This window comes from Carex rostrata, chromosome 27 (genome assembly GCF_964058835.1).
Source record: "Carex rostrata chromosome 27, lpCarRost1.2, whole genome shotgun sequence".
Taxonomy (NCBI): Eukaryota; Viridiplantae; Streptophyta; class Magnoliopsida; order Poales; family Cyperaceae; genus Carex; species Carex rostrata.
This window is the reverse complement of record NC_135944.1, coordinates 3836085-3856244: the sequence shown is the minus strand read 5'-3', so window position 1 is coordinate 3856244 and position 20160 is coordinate 3836085. Positions and strand designations below refer to the sequence as shown.

The window sequence follows — 20160 nt, the reverse complement described above, 5'->3', positions numbered from 1 at the left end:
TTATTAAAACTTTATTTTAGTGTGCAATATATGAATTATGAAGTAACAAAAGGGCAATAATTAATGGAAGCTCCCACTAAATTTGTATATGATTAGCATGAGGGAAGAAGGAAACTTTAGTTGACAAAAAATAATTCAAACTGAATTGATTCAAGTCAATTATCAATGGATTGAACCACACAATAGAAAAAGAGGTTATTAAAAAATCCAATCGAACAAAATTAGTTTTCAAATTTTGTTTTCTTGTCTTTATATTGTTACATCATCCTCAATTAAAAAAGGTGCAAGTAATAAATTATTACCTATAGCTGATCTCTCTCTCCTTCCTATTCCTACAGCTAAATATACCTACTCCAAGCCATTTCTCTCTGACACAATAACACACACCACCACCACCTCCGGTTGAATGACGGGCGGCACCGATTTAAGCCAACAGCTTGAGGCTGTACTAACAGACCACGAAACAACAAGGACACGCCGTGTCTGCCTAGCAATGCTAATAGAGATGCAGCTACTAATGCCAATCGCTGGACCGGCAGTGGTGGTGTATGCTCTAAACAACGCGCTGTCAATCTCCACTCAGATTTTCTCGGGACATCTTGGCAACCTCGAGTTGGCGGCTTCTTCTCTCGGTAACAATGGCATCCAAGTATTTGCCTATGGTCTCATGGTGAGTCTCTTTCTCTGTCTAAATATGAACTTGATTTGAAATTTTTTTTTTGTTTTGTTTTTGCCTTGTATATGTTAAATTCACTTTTCAAATAAAAAGATTAATGAAATGAATTTTTATGTGACATGCTGAAAATATAGCATCTCTCATGTATGTTTAATTGAATGTTCAACTATCAAGAAAAATTAATGTAAAAATAATTTAGGAAAAAAACATTAATTATGTCTTCACCTTGGTGTCCCAACTTGCTTCCCAAAATTGCTAATATTTTCCTGTACGTTATCAATTGTTATTATTATTTTTTTTGCATTACCCCTCAAAAACCTGAATTATCATGAACTGACATCTGGAAGGACGGATAAGTTTAGAATATTTTTTTGTCTGTCACAGACTTTAAAAAGAATAATTTAATTTTAATTTTTAGAGGTTTCATAACATCTCTCGAATTTTTTTTGACTGAAATAAAAACGATCGATCATTATTCTGCTGTTTTGTACTGTAAAAAAACTATATTTAGTTCTCTGAACAAATGAATTCCGTTAAACAATTGTAAAAATTGTTTGCTTTCAATCTATCTATAGTAAAAAAAATTCAAAAAGAATAGTCGTTTTTTTTTAATACGAGATTAAAAAAAAGTTACAATTCTCAAAATATGCTGCAATTATTGTTGTTGATTTGGAATTAAGATTGGTGGCGTATTATATATTAATTGTTTCTGTGTAAAAAATTGCAAAATAGTTGAAGGCTAGGTATCTATGAAAAGATCCAAAATAAAAAATCAAGGAAAAATAGAGAGCAGGTTCACACCATTGTTCTGACAAAGATCTCAAGAAAAAAAAGTACAGAGTAGGTAATCATAGGAACATGTCGGTTAGTATTATTATATTTGTTACTAAGATCTCAAGGTATCGAAACTACCACCTAGATGTCATGGCATTATAATACACTTAGCTAACAATTAAATATGTTTGGATAACAATCAATAACATTTTGTTTTGGAGTGTAGACTTTGACTGAAGCAGTATATATAATTTAGATTAATTCAATGATTAAACTTTAGAAGCTACAGTTATAGAAGAAACATATGTGAATATGAAGCAAATTGAAGCAATACCAATCAAATATGGTCACTCCAATTTAGTAATATATCAATACCAATCAAATATGAAGCAAATTGATGTAATTCTGAATTAAGTAGATAAAAAATTATTGAACTATTCAACCAAATTGATATAATTTTTTTTTTAAGGTTGAAGTTCAAACAATCCAACTATTTATTATCCATCAGAAATACTCCATTCAGGATTTTGAACCTTCACGTACCCTTACAAAAATAGAGCATTTTGCCACTAGACAAAAAAACTACTACTTTTCATATAATTTGTCTTTTTGAGGTTCAACAGTGATACAATTGAGAACCAGCCTTTGCTCTAGTGGCAAAAGACAACATCCTCAGTGTGGGAGGTCGTGAGTTCGAAACCCGGATGGAAGGTTTTTTATAAAGAAATCTGATAGCCTAGACTTCCACCTTTTGGTTTAAAAAATATTGATATAATTGTCACTCTGGGCAAAACTTGTAAATGCAGTTGGGAATGGGAAGTGCTGTCGAAACCCTATGTGGCCAAGCGTATGGTGCAAACAAGTACAACATGCTTGGCATTTACCTCCAACGCTCGACCGTACTCCTCATGGCGACTGGCATCCCTCTCACAGTACTCTATGCCTTTTCAAAACCAATCCTTCTCCTCCTCGGTGAATCTCCCGAAATCGCAAGTGCAGCTGCAGTTTTTGTCTACGGTCTGATTCCCCAAATCTTTGCATATGCTGCCAATTTTCCAATACAAAAGTTCTTGCAAGCACAAAGCATCGTTGCACCAAGCGCATACATCGCTGCGATCATGGTGGTGGTGCATTTAGTGTGCAGTTGGGTTGTGGTGTATAAGCTTGGTGTCGGCTTATTTGGGGCCTCACTAGTACTCAGCTTTAGCTGGTGGGTCATTGTAGGGGCCCAGTTTTTGTACATTGTCATGAGTTCGAGGTGCCGGCTCACATGGACTGGGTTCAGCTGGCAGGCTTTCTCGGGTTTGCCAGAGTTTTTGAAGCTATCGACTGCTTCTGCGATTATGCTTTGTTTGGAAGCATGGTACTTTCAGATCTTGATTCTTATAACGGGTCTCCTCGAAGATGCGCAATTAGCATTGGATTCTCTTACAGTATGGTAAGAGTTAAACCTATTTTTACTGTAAAAAATTTAGAGTTAATTTGACAATCTGGTTCAGTTTTTTTGTTATAATTGTCTTCCAATATATTTTCTAAATCATGAAGGACCTAAATTTTAATTAGGGGTGGCTAATAAGTCACAATTATAAATCAAAAGTTGAAAATTTGTTGTTTAAATTAAAAATTATATTACACTGACTTGTTCAACCTCTCAATGTCAATTTTGTAGTTCCACTTCCACCCCTGGAAAGATATCATATGTCCCAAAACTGTATGAGTTTTTATTTTAGTCCTATATTAATATGCTTCATTTGCCTCACACATGGAACTTGTCTTTTGTTGGTGCAGCCTGACACTTGCTGGGTGGGTCTTCATGATTTCTGTTGGATTCAATGCTGCTGCCAGGTCTCTCTTTTTATTAAACCAAAAAGACAAGTATATTTTATACATGTCAGCAAAAAAAGGTAGATTTAGTACCACTAATAAGAAAACTATATGATAAGCAAAAACATATCGATACATGTCCTGTTCATTTCTAACTACATGTGGCTCCTGTCAATATTAGGTGAAAAGAACATGGTATAACCACTAAGCTTGAACTGTGTGGACTCAGTAGTTAGTGCCAGTGTACTAAATTGAATTATTTATGAAGGGTTGTACCCAGATTCCTTCAATAATGATACCTTTCTCACCAAAAACATTTATCAACAATTTCAATATAATATCAAATAATTTTACTAAGCATTTATTTTCATATTTCTTTACAGCGTGAGAGTTGGCAACGAGCTTGGGGCTGGACACGCGAAGGCTGCTGAATTCTCAGTGATAGTAGTGACATTGGTCTCATTTGTAATTTCAGTTACACTGGCATTGGTTCTCTTAGCATGTCGCAACTATATAAGCTACATTTTCACGGAAGGTGAGACGGTTGCACAAGCAGTTGCGGATATGAGCCCCTTGCTTGCCACCACTCTGATCCTTAACGGTATCCAACCTGTTTTGTCAGGTATAAAGCATTCTGTTTTTTGAAAATTATATTTAGATGATCAAATTTTATTATTTCAACACACCATTGAACATTGGTTATCGGATTGTAAAGGAAATCAGGAGTACCATTAACGGTATCTAATTTGTTTGATTGTTTCTGTAATGAGGAGAACAGAGTATCACTACAAGCCAGTGAAACTAGGCAAGATTGCTAAAAATGTTATCCTGTAATCAGTGCTGAACATATACATAGTGTACCAGTATCCGACCTTAAATTCCTGAATTCTATAATTGTAGGTGTGGCTGTTGGTTGTGGGTGGCAAACATTTGTAGCATATGTCAATGTCGGATGTTATTATATTGTTGGTGTTCCTCTTGGTATTCTCTTGGGCTTCAAGTTCAACCTTGGTGCAAAGGTAAACATCAAACAACAAAAACAATGACTGAATATCAATGACTGCATATCAATGACTGACATGGAATCGATACGAAGCTTAATTGTATTATTCTCAATTTGGTTTTTCATATTACACACCACATATATATGTAAAATAAAAGTAGTCCAATTTAGATAACAACATATATAACGATTACATTAATTACAATTCTTGCTTTTAATTAATAATTACAGGGTATATGGGCTGGTATGCTTGGTGGAACCTCAATGCAAACTATAATATTAATTTGGGTCACTTTCAGAACAGATTGGAGTAAAGAGGTACTTTTTCCCTGTTATTTTATTTTGTTCCTCACTATGAGGTTATGAAATTACGAATTACCATAATTTATCAAGTTTATATGTAACTCTTACATATATATATGTAGGTGGAAGAAGCAAGAAATAGACTAAACAAATGGGAGGATAAAAAGCAACCCCTTCTCTCAAATAGTGATGCAGAGACAAACAATTGATATCCATCCAACGCCACCATTCAACTAAATAAATTAAATAACAGATACAGGGAGTTATATAATTATTCGTACTATAGGTTATTATTGCAACCACTATGTTTTATTTTTTTTGGCAACAAAATTATGGAAAAAATTTAAGGATCAACCTTTTGTTTGAAATTTAAGAGTAGAACTGGGGTGTTCTCAAGTTCACCAAGCTCCATGGTAAACTCAAGTCTAAAATCCATCAAATCGGATTCCAATAACAAATCCGAACGTTGAAACCCGCCTACCTTACGAGTGATGCGTCTACATGTAAAAAATATTAATTTTGAAATTAATTTTGTATGAATTTAGGTGGTAAAAAAACATTCAAAAAATGAATGCATTACAATTAATTTATTGACTTTCTAATTTAGACTGCTTGATTTTATAGTTGATTAATTCGAATGTTTAAAATTTTCACATGTAGACACATCACTCGTAAGGTAGTCTGGTTTCAACGGTTCGGATTCGTTATTTGAATCTGATTTGACGGGTTTTAGACTTGAGTTCAACAAGGGGCTTGGTGAACTTAAGAACACCCGTCAAATGGTAATTATTGGATATAAGTGGACTATTTGGCAAAAACAATTGTCAAATGTATTATTATATTTGATTGTTCCTTTATTTTCTTCAACAAAGGATATATGCATACTACCTATATATTGCCAGTACCCAACAATGTATTTAAAATGGTAACTTTTTTGCCAAATAGTCCAATTATATATCCAATAATTTCAAAAGAAAATTGGAAACATCATGCTCGTGATATTGGGGATTATTTCTGTGACTATAAGATGTTGATTCTATGAACCGTTAAAAAATATTTGGGCTGGATAGTACCTTTCCAGCCCGGCCCAAATCAATAAATCGGCCTGTTCAATTCTTTTATTTTAATACTAACGGTGGCACATCGTTGCATGCAATACACCTAAATTTTGATGGGTGCAACATCAGTCAATGCAGTGCAATACACACTAAACCGTTGCCTACACACAGTTCAATTTTGATTTTATTAAAATTTGTTCATCAATTTAAAGATTAGATTACAAAAGAGCTCTTGAACCGGTATAACGCAGCATACGTACACAGAAAATATAAACAAAAAATTGGTACATGCTCAAAGTGTCATATGCAATAGTACATTTATCAGTCTCTACTAGAATATGAGGAGATCTCAAATGGCCCATTGTTTCACATCCCAATCGTATTCTAACATTATTATTTTTTATTTTTAAGTTCAAACAAAAGATCAAATAATAATAATAATAATGATAATTATAGTAAAAATAATAATAATTTATAGTACTACTACTACTAATAATAATAATTATAAAAATCATAATAAGAGTGGGATATTGTGCGTTATGATGTTATGAAGTAAAGTACGTGTTTTACTTAATGTCTATATCTTCAATTTTGAAGTTCAAAAAGTTGATTTGAACTATTCAACATTATCTCTACATTAAAATGAGCTTGCTGATCAGCTTTTACAATTATCTAAAATTATTTACTATTTTCTAGAATTTTTTAAAATAATATATTTAGAAAATTATGGACTATAAAATATCATTTTATTCTGGATTATAATTGTTATTTTCAATCCCATAGCAAGTTACAACTAAAACTACTAATTATCTTTTGTATATTTTGCAATATTTTTTGTGCGTCTTAATGCAATAAAAAATTATATATCTTCACCAACAAACAATTAAAAAAGACATTTAAATTGTTTATTTCTTTGCAATTTCACTTCATCTGATCAGTTCTTAATTCCATTACTAATTTAATAATTCACCTTAAAGTATATATCATCATTATAAGAAACAATTTTGTACTCATTGTCTTCTGATGACTTTGTTCCTGTGCAAGGTGTCAAAATTTTCATCCATTTCGCCCAAGCAAGAAGCAATTAATTAATGAATTAATGTTTTGCATTAGACACAAATTCGGACGTTGCATTTGTTAAATTTAAATTGATACTTAATGTTAATGTTTTATAAATTTTTTTGTTATAATCTACTTCTTAGAAAACTTGATTACTTATGAATTTATATTTAATGAAAAAATTTGGATAATTGTTTGTTAGTGGTTGATTTAATTATGTAAATGACATGAAGTAAAACACGTACTTTACTTTATATACATAGAGTGTTGTCTTGGCCACTATATCAAGGCGAGAAGGCATCATCTAAGGGGGCAAGGGTTCTTCCATTTTTAAGAAGGTTGTATTATATGTTATCTTTATTTTTTTATGACTTTGAGTGGTTAAACTTCTCATCTCTAGAGTAAGAATTGAACTTGAATTCTTGATTATGTTTAATATATATTTATGATTTATTTATGTTACGTTTGAGTTTCTTTTGTATACTTTGAATTGCTTTTTATTAAGTCTTTGCATATATAGTTTTGTCACCTATATATCAATGTTCTCTATATACCAATAGGTTTTAGTCAGGCATCCTTGTATGAGAAGGATAATGCATGTAAGTACTAACACTATTGATAATGATGCTTGGCAGCGGTTCAAAGACTAGTGGTAGAACCCAGTGAGCTCCCTTAACATTATAGCATAAGTTGTATCTTAGATTATATTAGGAGTTACTTAGTTTAAGTAGGGTCTTTGGGATATTCCAATTGTAGCATAGAATAGGGAAAGATCATTTATCTTTCTGTGAGAGGGATAATTGTGTAGCTAGAATACTTAGTATTGATTGCCCAAAAGCCAATCGAAAGGTCAAAAAACCTTTCAAAACACATAAGCAAGCACCCATAATTTCCTGCAGGTAGTGATAGTATCGTATGCAGGGTAGTCTGTGGGACAATCTATACCAATGTTATAAAATGCGGTTTCTATGCGGTATGCGGAAGGCCACCGCATACCGCATATACAGTATATGGCCGCATATGCGGATTTTTATGCGGATTTATATATGCGGATTTTTTAAATTTAATATTAATTAAATATAACACCCTTAATTAAATATTTAATATTTTAATATGCTTTAATCTGATCAAATATTCGAATAAAATCATCTATATCAAATATATTTGAGCATTTAATTAAATTTCATTAACAATGCGAGGTCTCCCGTATTAATGAAATATAATTGATTAAACACCATTTCATAAAAAGTTTCAAAAACGGCTCCAGACTTGAGCGCAACATTATAAATATTAAATTTGGGCTCCAAACCTTCGGCAACAAACCTTCAGTGTATTGGTATCTAATAATAAAATAAGAGAATCGCTTGGGAGTTTGGACTTCGGAGGTATCCGGCATAATAGAAGTAATACTTAGTCCCACAGCACCAAAACAAAACAAATATAGCGCCGGGTAGCCTATAAAAGAAGTTGGGTAGTAGAGCCGTAGAGGTGAAAGCATCCGACTGGACTGTTGTCCGGATGGATATTTAAATAGGGATCTCGTATTGTATCAGTTATGTGATCCGATATCCTTTCAGAATTAAAAAATGTAAAATATTTGAAATGGACTAAAATCCGCATATTAATCCGCATAGCCGGATTCTATGTGGCTGAGGACCGCATACGCATATGCGGCCGCATAGGCCGCATTTTGTTACACTAATCTATACCATACATGGCAATGACAATGCCGTATGCTGTGTAGAGAGACATCTGAATTTATATTTTCATTATTAGAAGGATAGTAAACCTGAACTCTAGAGACTCTCTATTTATTATTTAGCTTAACACTTATCTGCAATTAGTGTCACCGTATCATAACTATAAAAACCAATAACCTAAACTAGGCTCACTATTTATACAATATGTCTATGGATCGACACCCCAATCTATAATACGCGGTAGAATTATGCGCTTGTAATCCGATTGCAAGTTGAAATTAGAGTTAAAAGATATATTGATTTATTTTAAAAATAGTAGTACTTATTTAGAGTCATCATACTAATAATTTAAGTACTTAAAATGACTTTAAACATGAAAGGAAGCAATGTCGTAATTGTTTTCAAATAATATAACTCAAGTTGGTCCCGTTTAAGCGGTGGGCGATTCAAGCCTCCCTTCTGCCCTCCACCCTCATATACACCATTTTTTTTATTCATTTTTGTTATTTACTGAATTTGGCCACTGTTTTTTGGTGCTTCCGCTTTGTGGATTTCGTCATCGTGCTTCACATAGTCCTTCTAGGGGTTCTTCCACAAAACAAGCGGTTTCATTTTTCTTATCTTTTCCTGAACATGTTTCTCGTCTTTTGCAATAGAAGAGTGGGCGGAACAAGTTGTACATATAGTTACTTACTTTATATGATGCTTGTGCTGGTGTTTGTTTATGTGCTCTTCTTTCTTCTCCTCCTTCTCCCTCCCTTTTCTGCTTTTTGCACTGGCGGCTCTTCATTGGGACCTCTAAGTAGTGATTGTCCCGGTCTGGTTGATTCAGTTCCTAGTCCGGTCTGGTTGATTCAGTTCCTGGTCCGGTTTGATTCAATGCCTCTCTTGTGACTTCTGAGTGCTAACTGTCCTAGCTCGGTTGATTCAGTTCCCGGTCTAATTTGATTCAGTGCCTAATATGATTAAGTTTGCCATTAGGACAACTACACACACAAAGGAAAATGTCACTAGACTCCTATCATTTCTATCAAGCAAGGATGACTAAAATTGTGTCCAGAGAATACACATACCACTATGCATTTTTAGTTTGTTTACAGCGGAGTGTTTCATAAGAAATTTCTTGTCTAATTTTGTGTAATAGTTTGTTTGTAACTTTTTAAATTAATAAAATCAGCTACATATTTTACTGTCAAAAAAACAAAAATTGAAAGGAATGCATGATTTGCATTAGACACAAATTCAGACTTTGCACTTGTTCAATTAAAATTGGCACTTTAAAATTTTAATGATAAATAATTGTTTGTTAAAAGATACTACTTTGAAAACTTGATTACTTGTGAATTGATATTTTAATGACAAAAAATGGATAGTTGTTTGATAGTGGTTGATTTTAATATAGTTAAAAGGTATATACTTTTCTTGTATGACGAGTTGGGTGTCTCTTTTCCTAATTTTATTACTGATCGTTACATGTCATTTCATCATGGATAATGTGATGAACAAGCCATAGACTAATTACAAAGTACAGAACAATGGTCTTTTAAAAATAATAATATTTGGGTGTACTAGCGATCTAAGTACTTAAACATAATTTAATTAATGTAGATATATTGAAAGCACTTCATAAGTGAATTGAATGTGAACTCTCCTAGAAAGCTCCGCACGTACATAGGGGACTCCGTCCGCGATCAACAGGAGATTCTGAAATTTTCTCCATAATATCAATTAGGTGATTCAAAGTCTGCCGTTTTGAGAGTCGCAACACCAGTTCGGCTGCTCTGTTCTGCTTCACCTCCATCCCGTCTTGTTTGTTCGGTCCACCTTGTCTCGTTTCATTCGAGTAGATGACTCTGTTTAAGGATTTTGTCGCTCGTCTCGTCTGTCCATCTCTAATTACCGGGTCCAACTGAGGGTGTTGTGTATTCGTTTCCATCCTCATAGTATCTACTATAACTATATATGTGAATAAGGTACGTGTTTTTATGGTTGTTGATGATGATGAGATTGCAAAGAGTTGCCTCTTTCTCTCTTTCTTCTTCTTCTTCTTTTCCTTCTTCTTCTTCTACCTCTCTGAGTGGTGACTGTTCTGGACCGGTTGATTCAATTCTTGGTCTGGTTTAATTTAGTGCCTTTTCAGCTGAGTGGTGACTGTCCCGGTCCGATTTAATTCAGTGCCCTCTTCTTCCTTCACTCTAAGTGGTGACTGTCTCGGTCCGGTTTGATTCAGTGCCTCTCGGCTATGAATCCCTTTGGGTGGCATCGATTTTGAAAAGTAGATGACGTTTTGTCCATAAGGAAGGGCTCGATACGGCGTACTTCGTTAGCCATGCAACTCTACAAATTACTACTATGTCTACATTTCAAGAGAAGAAAATCAGAAGGTCCACCTACTTGCTAATCGGACGCGAATAAACCAATTCGTATTCTCTGACCTCACGTATCTGTTATTTTCTGATATAGCAAATTAAATGATTTTACAGGTAGCTTAATATATAAGTTTTTCATAGTTTTATTTTAATAAAAAAATCTATGTAATAGCTATCTTGTATATTGTTGGATTAATGCAATTACCTACGGACTTTCAACCTCAAAAAAAAAAGTGAATTGAATGTACATCATCAAATCTCTAGCTTTGACACATCAGCAGAACCATCATTATTTATTGTGTTGTAAAAAAACAAAAGAATTAAATCAACATACCTAAGGAGTGTTATAAATAATAGTATGTGTTTATCGATGAATAATTGGAAATAATCAATCATAATCAATAATAATCAGCCAATTAATTAAAAAAATCTATAACAATTTAATCACCACCAACAACTAATAATCGGCCTAAATTGGCATTTCTTACAACAGTGAGCTAAAGAGATGCTAGTACATTTCATAACTAAAATAGAGGAGCTAATTAATACACAAAAGTAAAGTTCAATTGAATTTAAATATATAAAAAAATTAATTTAAATATCATGACGTACGCGCGAGGTAGATAATAAGGCACTCTTAACTATCCATAATTCATCTGCCTTTGTTTTGACATCATCTATTTTTACTACACTTTTTTTTTAGATGACTTACCACTTCACATGTTAAATAATTTGACTTTTATTTTTTCCACTTGATGTTACTCTATGTACTTAATGCAATATTGTTTATATTAATTATACTTTAACATGGTTTATTCTCACTTTGATTTAACTTTACTTACCAATAAAACATTAAATTAGAAATTTTAATTGTATTGCAATCCTTCTAGTGAACTAATTAAGATATCTTGTGAAATTGAAAATTCAAAATATTAAAGAGAACAAAATGTATTCTTCCTCTATTTGTCGGGACAAACTTGGGTTCGATGCCCATCGGACTCAAACTGAGTTCGATGGGTTCCAAAACCGTCCGATCTGCTTTACGATCTGTGCAAGTCGCTTTAATATCCGTGCACATTTTTTCAATATCCGTGCGCATGAATCTTAAAGAGGATTGGCATCGGACCCAAATTTGAGTCCGATGGGCATCGGACCCAAGTTTATCCCCTATTTGTCCAAGCCCAACGAAAGCACTGAATATCTGTCTATACCTACTAGGTTTCTTTTCTAAGATTTTAATATATAACGAACGACCATGGAACAAAACCACATCTGGGTTTATAATAAATTCCTATCCCAACTAAATTTTCAAATTTTAATAAATTCTACCCCACCTATTTATTCTCAAAAATGTGAAAAATATTTCTATAATAATTCTTTCAAGAAAACTATTACTTTCTAATAAATTGAAAGCAGGTCAAAAGAAAAAAAGTCATCATGCTGTAGATAAAAAAAAGAAATAAGAAAAACAGAAATAAAAAACAGAAATAAAAAAAAACAGAAACAAAATTCAGAAATAAGAAAAACAGAAATAAAAAACAGAAATATGAAAAACAGAAATAAAAAAACAGAAATAAGAAAAACAGAAATAAAAAACAGAAATAAAAATAAATAAATAAGAAAAACAGAAATAAAAAACAGAAATAAAAAAACAGAATTTAAAAAACAGAAATAAAAGAACAGAAATAAAAAACAGAAATAAGAAATACAAAATTTAAAAAACAGAAATTAAAAAACAGAAATTAAAAAACAGTATTTAAAAAACAGAAATGGAGGGAATTTGGGTTTAAATTTTGAATTTTAGACCAAAAGTAAAAAAAAAAAATCTGCCACGGGCTCACGGGCACGGGCGCACGGGTTCACGGGCACGGGCGTCACGGGTAGGGGTTACGGGTACGGGGGTCCGGGTTCTCACGGGTATTTTTCCAAAAAACCGGGTCTGGCCCGTTTAATACCCGTGCCCGTGTACCCGTGTACCCGTGTACCCGTGCATACCCGTGGCACGGGCACGGGCACGGGCGGACCGGTCCGGGTTGGGCCCCCGGAGGCATTTACCAAACACTACTCTATGCAATATTGTTTATATTAATTATACTTTAACATGGTTTATTCTCACTTTGATTTAACTTTACTTACCAATAAAACATTAAATTAGAAATTTTAATTGTATTGCAATCCTTCTAGTGAACTAATTAAGATATCTTGTGAAATTGAAAATTGAAAATATTAAAGAGAACAAAATGTATTCTTCCTCTATTTGTCGGGACAAACTTGGGTTCGATGCCCATCGGACTCAAACTATAAATTCCTATCCCAACTAAATTTTCAAATTTTAATAAATTCTACCCGACCTATTTATTCTCAAAAATTCTTATAATAAGTTGTAACTCTTTTTGTCTATCACGAGATATCTTTATTTCAAAAAAAGTAATAAAATTTAATTTATTAATGTTTTAAATGTTGATACATTTGTTTGGGAATATCAACTGAATTCAAACATTGAAATGCATGGCTATATATTCATCTGTTTTTATTTTAGATAAGATTTTGAAGTACTAAAATTTAATCATGTTTCTAAATCCGAACAAAAAAAAAATGTGAAAAATATTTCTATAATAATTCTTTCAAGAAAACTATTACTTTCTAATAAATTGAAAGCAGGTCAAAAGAAAAAAAGTCATCATGCTGTAGATAAAACCAAACAATAAATTGGAACAGCTTTGAAAGCTGTGGGCCAACTCTACGTGCTACCTCCCAAAACAGACTGGCAAGCATAGTCTAGAAATGAATATAAAAGTTGAACAAAGCAGGAGCTGTCCATGCAACCAACACGCGTCAAAGAAATCTCAGCTTGCATCACACGTGTTAAACATGCAAGCACTGTAGCAGTTGAAAGAGCTTTTTATTCAAAAACCCATCCCTCAAAAGCTTAAGCTGCACATTTTCTGTTTTCCCCTTAGTTAAAGAGATTGGCGATATAAGATTTGGAGAAATATTGACTGTCTGATTAATAATAGGTTTATGTTAGCAGTAAAATAATTTCAGCTACAATAATTAAAAATGTACTAAAATAAAATTTATATTGAACATTAATTCATGGGTATGTTCTATAATTTTAATTGTATTTAGACTCAATAAAGCTAGTACATTCATTACCAGACAATTCCAAATAATTAATATGCATGCACCTAGTAATCTAGTGTACCTATCCAGATATAGCAACTCAATATGCAATGGCAATTCAGATAAAGAGCTTGACATGTACAAATTTTGACAACAGCTATAGCTGAGAAAATAACAATCTTGTCATTACACACAAAATACATACATCCTTATAAACCCTATGGTTTTGATTAGCACAAACCTTAGTCCCATATATAAACAAACTTTTAATATCTCTATCCTTAGTTAACAACACACCAGATTTTTCTATACAACAATTAGTTAACCGTCTTACCATCAGATAGTTGCAAAGAAACTGAGGCACTACTCTCTTCCCTATTTCTCTCTGAGTCAATGCGTTTCTCATCAACCTTGGATCTTCCTTTCTCTTGCGTCAGCTTAACCTTGACGCCCCTTATCATCTGTGTTTATAACGCATTCAATAAAAGCAACATATTATTATTCTGTTCAAAATACATGCTCAAGGAAACATACAATACTATGTAACTTTTGTTGCCATGTGTGACAAAACACAATGCCAAATAGCATGTGTTAGTGAAAAATCAAATCTAATTCAGCTATTGATCTGCAGACATGCTTGCAAAGTGATGGACTGATGTATGTAAATTATTAGTGCAATTGAATCCTTTAAAAGACAAATAATTAAAGTGAAGTCATTACATATTTGCCAGACTTCACATCAGAATAGATCACTATGAAATCGCCTTCCTCTAGACCATTGCAACGAACAAAATCCCCTACAAAATTATTTCCTTCAGTTTGATGGCAAATTAACATTGCAAAACTTAAATAAATGAGATAAAGGGATCGAGAGAGAGAGAGATTGCAATTCAAATAACAACATAGGAACATTTTGTGATAATGGAAGCTTACCTGTGTTCTCTAAGAGATACATCCTGCTCTTGTTGTTTGGCCAGAACCTGCAGTTAATTACTCTTAAATCAATATATCTTTATAATTTGAAATAAACTACCCTTCCAAGGATTCAGTGGCTTAAATTTGTTATATTGTTCTTAATTTTCCTATAGTAACCACCTCAATTGTAGGAAAACTGCACTTTTCAAACAAATAGAATACTTCTATTTAATTAGTAGGTTTTAAAAAACAATAATTAAAAAAGTAAGAGCCCCATAATGAATAGATGTAGGCTACAAATATGACATAAAACAAAATCTTAGTATTGTACCTTTGTAATTATTGTGAAAAATAAGTAATTTGTTGCTTAGAAATGTAACTCTGTATCTTCATCTTTCTTTTAATTTATATGACTACATAACAGTACTGACATTTCTCTTTGCATGATTAATAAGTACTTGGTGTACCTAATTTCCAGAGGACGACGATAATAGGCTCCAGTCAAAATGGAATATGTTGATTGGTGCCTGGTTGTGATTGCATTTGTGGAGGTTGAAAAATTGATAATGTATCATAGTCCCTTTAATTTAACTTCAGATGATGATCATTACTATGTTGATTTCTTGACAGCTTTAATTATTCTTTCCTTTCTGTTGGAAATATAGAGTTTTGTTTTTCTTTCCTTTTCCTCAATTTAATGCATCTCTTAATGTTTGGATCGGTTTGCTCTGAAATCAGATTAATTAGGGTTCAGGGGATTAATTGGATAAACGGTCCCTTGAGGCCCTAGCTTGTCAGATTTTGCACTATATAGGTAGGCATTGTTGTATGTACCGAATTTTCCAATCCATTAAGTAATTAAAGTGCTTCCCTGTATGGGTACCATTCAAATTCTGCATCTAGCCAACATGATCAATCTATTAACAAGTGTCAGAAGCTATCCATATAAATAAATTGCACATACGAATGCTGAAACTAGACAATATCGGCAAGGGATACTTCACGGATACTGTCAGTATACCGTCGCTAATAGATACCCTCGTGGATAGTTACTTTTTACTCTCACAGATATTGTCTCATTCTTGTAGTGAACATTCAGAGAAAGTCAAAATAAGAAACCAATGTCACCTTCCTCTTATTTCATTTATCACTGTCTTTCAAGTAATTGATCTAAGATTGACCACAACGATAATTGTATTGTTGAAGCTACATGAAGAAAAATATCTAGAAAGAAAAAAATAATGAATTTGACCTGTAACGCATGTTCCAAACACGTGATGTCGCTATATCTTCCATAGGAATGGTGATACCATCCCTTGAGTCGAGTTCCGGCATGTGAATTTCAGCTTCCTTCTGTTTCGCAATCCAGAGAACAAAATTCCCATAATTTTCTGATTTTCATATTTTATCTTGAATCATAAAAGTTTAAATGTAATTAATCAACTTAATCACCTTGGGTAGCACGATTCGCCCGAGGTTGCCAACATCACTTTGTTTCAACACTTTCTGGAGAAGAAACCTCATGTTTTTATCATAAGACTTCAGACCCTGTGAACATGCATCATGAATTCAACTCATTATATTCAAAGAAAATATGAGGGAAATTGTCCAATTCTTTCCAAAAATATCAAGAAATAAACAAATAAAAAAAAAATAGAAATAATCTGCTCATATGAATGTAAAGGAAAAATATTTTAGACCATGCACTTCAAGATCAAGATTTTATATGCCCAATTGGACCATGCTATGTTGGGACCAAATAACCTACAATTTGACATGACTAGATAATGATGAGTTCAACCACCACTTTTGTTCCATTGGTCTTTACAACAATGCTTCTCATGACAAAAGGAATTAAAGCATGGGAGAACATTTTAGTATGTAGGTCACGATCAATAAATCACCTACACCTACTGACAACATCCTAGGATCTCCACATAAGATGTGGGGATTTAAGAGACACACAAACTTGACTAAAAGATTGCAACTTGCCAATGTGAGGTTATCTATCAAAAAGGAGAAACCAATTAATAGAAGTACATAGAATATACACCTATAAATAAATTAAATTACAATATCAGATTCAATATTTGCATGCATGCACCTGTCGCCTCTCTGAGGCAGAACCTCCATGCCGCAATATACCACGCTCGGGTTGACCAGATCCATGCATGGTTTGTGAAGTGGAGCTGGAACTACCAGGCACCAAATTTAGATCCATCATTCCCTTCCCTTGGTGAGCATTCAAGGCCAAAGAAGACCAATAAGCCCAGCTTCTCGCACTACTATTCCCTTGCCCAACTAACCCGCATTGTGCGGCGTTGTCACTCTGACCCAACGCACGGCTTTGTTGGAGTGACAAAACCCTCCTTTGCCGTGCCATTCTTTTCCTCCTTGCTTCTCGTGTTGCTGATGCCATGGTGGTTATGCTCTGCCCAGGGTGATACAAAGGGACAATTGGGGAAGCACTGTATTGTGTTGCATGAAGTCCAGTCTGATACGTCATTGGATAGCTTTGAATTGCCGGGTTATAGCTCTGATCCCATGAAATGTTAGTTGGATCTGTTGCATGCAAATCCGAAGCCGGCGAATACAGCTGGCTGCTCACAACTGCATTGTTGGTGATGCAACTCTGTGGAAAATTGTACGGCTCAGTTGTTTGAAGCCATGAATTGCACCCGTTTGGGGCCTGGTTCATGTCAAAGTCCATGTTAAGGTTAGGGTTAGTGTTTGGGACTGAGTCAATAGGGACAGGATTAAACACTGGTCTCCCATTCAACAATGCATTTGCATGCGGTTGACTGGCATCCTGCAACTGCAATTTTTTTCTTTGGAGGTGGTGGTTTTGCACCCATGAAAGAATGAGTTTAACCAGTTGCATCCGGCCTCGCCGGTCTGGCCCAAGCCTGCGTGCCGCACACTCTATCGTAGACTTTTTAAGGCGTATCGAGCGAAGATCTTCCGGAGAAATAGCATCTTTGTTATTTTTCAACCATTCAAGGAAAAATTTAGCCAGGTCATCACTGTCTTCCTTGTCTTCCCCTTCTAACAAACCTTTGCTGTTCGTCTCATCAAATCCTGAGCACAGTTGATCGAGATTGAACGACTGATCACTGCATGTACCGGATTCATCCATCGATACCGGAAACAATTCAGCAGAGTCCCACGGGACCGACAAATCAAACACATCGACACCACCATTGAGTAATTCCATGTCGAGTTGTGCCTCGGTCTCACGCGAAGGATCAGGATTTGACGGTTGCTGTTGCTTGCTCATCTCAGACATGCAGCCGGGTAACGATCTGGGTAAGGCGTCGGGTGCACGAAGGAAAGGCCAGTTAGAGGAAGTAGAAGAGGAAGATGAGGAATAGGAAGGGGTGCTTGTGGGGACACTTTTCCTGGGGTTTGATGGAGAAGAGGAAGGCAAAGAAAGACACCGAAAGTCAGGAAGTGCCGCAAATGCCTCGTCAGAGAAGATGAAATCCTCTCCGTCCAAGCCAGAGATGGTGTCAAATCCAACCGTAGGATCTTGCACCACGGTCTGATCTTCGTCTTGCACCTCTGACTTGTGTTGATCTTGATCACTTTCTCTCTGGATTAAGGTTTCATTTTGGGGTTCTTCCTCTTGGGTTTGTTTTTGAGGGTTTGAATGTGTTTGTGGTTCTTCAGCATCCATTGCGGCAGAGAGAAAGAGAGAGAAAGACTGTGTGAGAGAGAGAAAAGTAAGGTTTGGCGGTTCGGGGTTGGCTTATGTTTGCGGTGGAAGAGAGAGAAAGTCGTTTGGTTTTTCTGAATTCAAAACAAAAATAAAGTGCATGAATTCTGTAATTCGTGACCAGGAAACCTGGTTGGGGTTAAATGGGTAATTAAACCAAGCACTGGATAGGTGTTAATTTGTAACCGTCTGATATGCCATGCCATATCAGATGACGTTGCCCTTTTAATTTCGGTGTCGTTTGATATTTTGTATTTGTATTTATGTGAAATTAGTGTTATTTTATTAATATTTTATTTCTGTTCTTCATTAAGTTTACAAGTGAATAATAAATAATTCTGAAAAATTAATGTATATCAATACAAAAATGTAACAATTAAATAATATATTAAATACTAACTTTTTTTCTAAAAAAAGTTAGTAAATCCACCCATTTCATTAGAAGGATCATAGATAATTTTATAAAGCAATTACCAATCAGGCGGTATAAATTCCTAATTACAAAAGTAAGATATAGAAAGCAGAACTACAAGAAAATGTTTTGGTATATATCTTATATGAAGACGAGTCATTTTAGGTATTTTTGTGGGAAATTAATATATAAATACAATTGAAATTAAAAATAATAATATGTACGTATAAACTAACTAATATGCTTCTATAAGTATTTTGCTTGAAATACTTGTGGGTCATATTTTAAATTTTGTGTTCAAAACGTTGATCTAAGTAGCTTACTAATTTGGTTATATCAAAAACTTGTTGAATATTGGTTTTTAGTATTTTTGAAACCTCTGTTTACTATTTTTTATAATAATTCAAATATGTAAAAGTATTGAGAAATATCATTATTTGTATGTCACATAAGATCACTAATATTAAAAAAAATCAAAGATAGTAAATTTAATTTTTTAAAAATAAAAAAGAAAAATTCTAAAAGATTTTATATAGAAAGTTTATTGAGCTACTTACAGCAATGTTTAGAATATATATTTTTGTAATTTACCTGTTAGCATTTCGGCCGAAATGCTTATAACACATTAATCACTCTCCATATATGTAAAATATTGGATTCAATTATTAATTTTTTAAATTCAGACTGTCTCCTAAATTTTGACATAAAATAAATGAATTTCATAAATTTTCAAGTGATACAAATGAATCCATTTTGATCCAACGCTTCAGATTCAAATACAATATTTGAGTTATCTTAGGAAAGAAAAGAGAAGAGAGAAATCATTTTGCTGAGGCACTATAATAGAAACCTGATTTATGAAAGTTTAAAAGTAAATGCACTTTACATAAGAATTTTCAAATGCACTTTTTAAATAAGAAGTCTACAAGTAAATGCACTTTTTTACATAAGATTTGCTGAATCCATTTTACATAAAAAGTCTACAAGTAAATGCACTTTTTAAATTTTATCACAAATTTTATCCGAATTTTCAAATTGATTCTGCAAATTTGCATAAAATATGGTAAAAATAATAATTAAAACATTACATTTTTTCTAGTAGTAAACAACAAGTAAGAACCATAACAACAATGACAATTATAGTTGGCAACACTATGATTTATGACAAAATATATAAATGAAGAAGTCTGAAAGAAAAACCTTATATTAGGATAATGAGTTAAGCAAAG

The 20160-nt window shown here is 33.5% G+C and overlaps 2 protein-coding genes across 2 annotated transcripts; one reads left to right on the top strand and one right to left on the bottom strand.

Annotated features, from left to right (window-relative positions):
* The first annotated feature begins 214 nt into the window (after nt 1–214).
* LOC144545263 (protein DETOXIFICATION 40-like) lies at nt 215–4934 on the top strand. The gene is made up of 7 exons (XM_078293851.1): nt 215–670; nt 2257–2888; nt 3239–3295; nt 3658–3896; nt 4175–4293; nt 4509–4595; nt 4703–4934. Exons 1-7 carry the CDS (start codon nt 407–409, stop codon nt 4787–4789), a joined length of 1485 nt encoding a protein of 494 aa, XP_078149977.1. The 5' UTR covers nt 215–406; the 3' UTR covers nt 4790–4934.
* A 9130-nt stretch (nt 4935–14064) lies between these two features.
* On the bottom strand, nt 14065–18480 carry LOC144544982 (B3 domain-containing protein VP1-like). The gene is made up of 6 exons (XM_078293541.1): nt 16909–18480; nt 16257–16352; nt 16057–16157; nt 14823–14869; nt 14610–14686; nt 14065–14350 (listed from the first exon to the last, which is right to left on the bottom strand). Exons 1-6 carry the CDS (start codon nt 18478–18480, stop codon nt 14207–14209), a joined length of 2037 nt encoding a protein of 678 aa, XP_078149667.1. The 3' UTR covers nt 14065–14206.
* Nucleotides 18481–20160: the final 1680 nt, after the last annotated feature.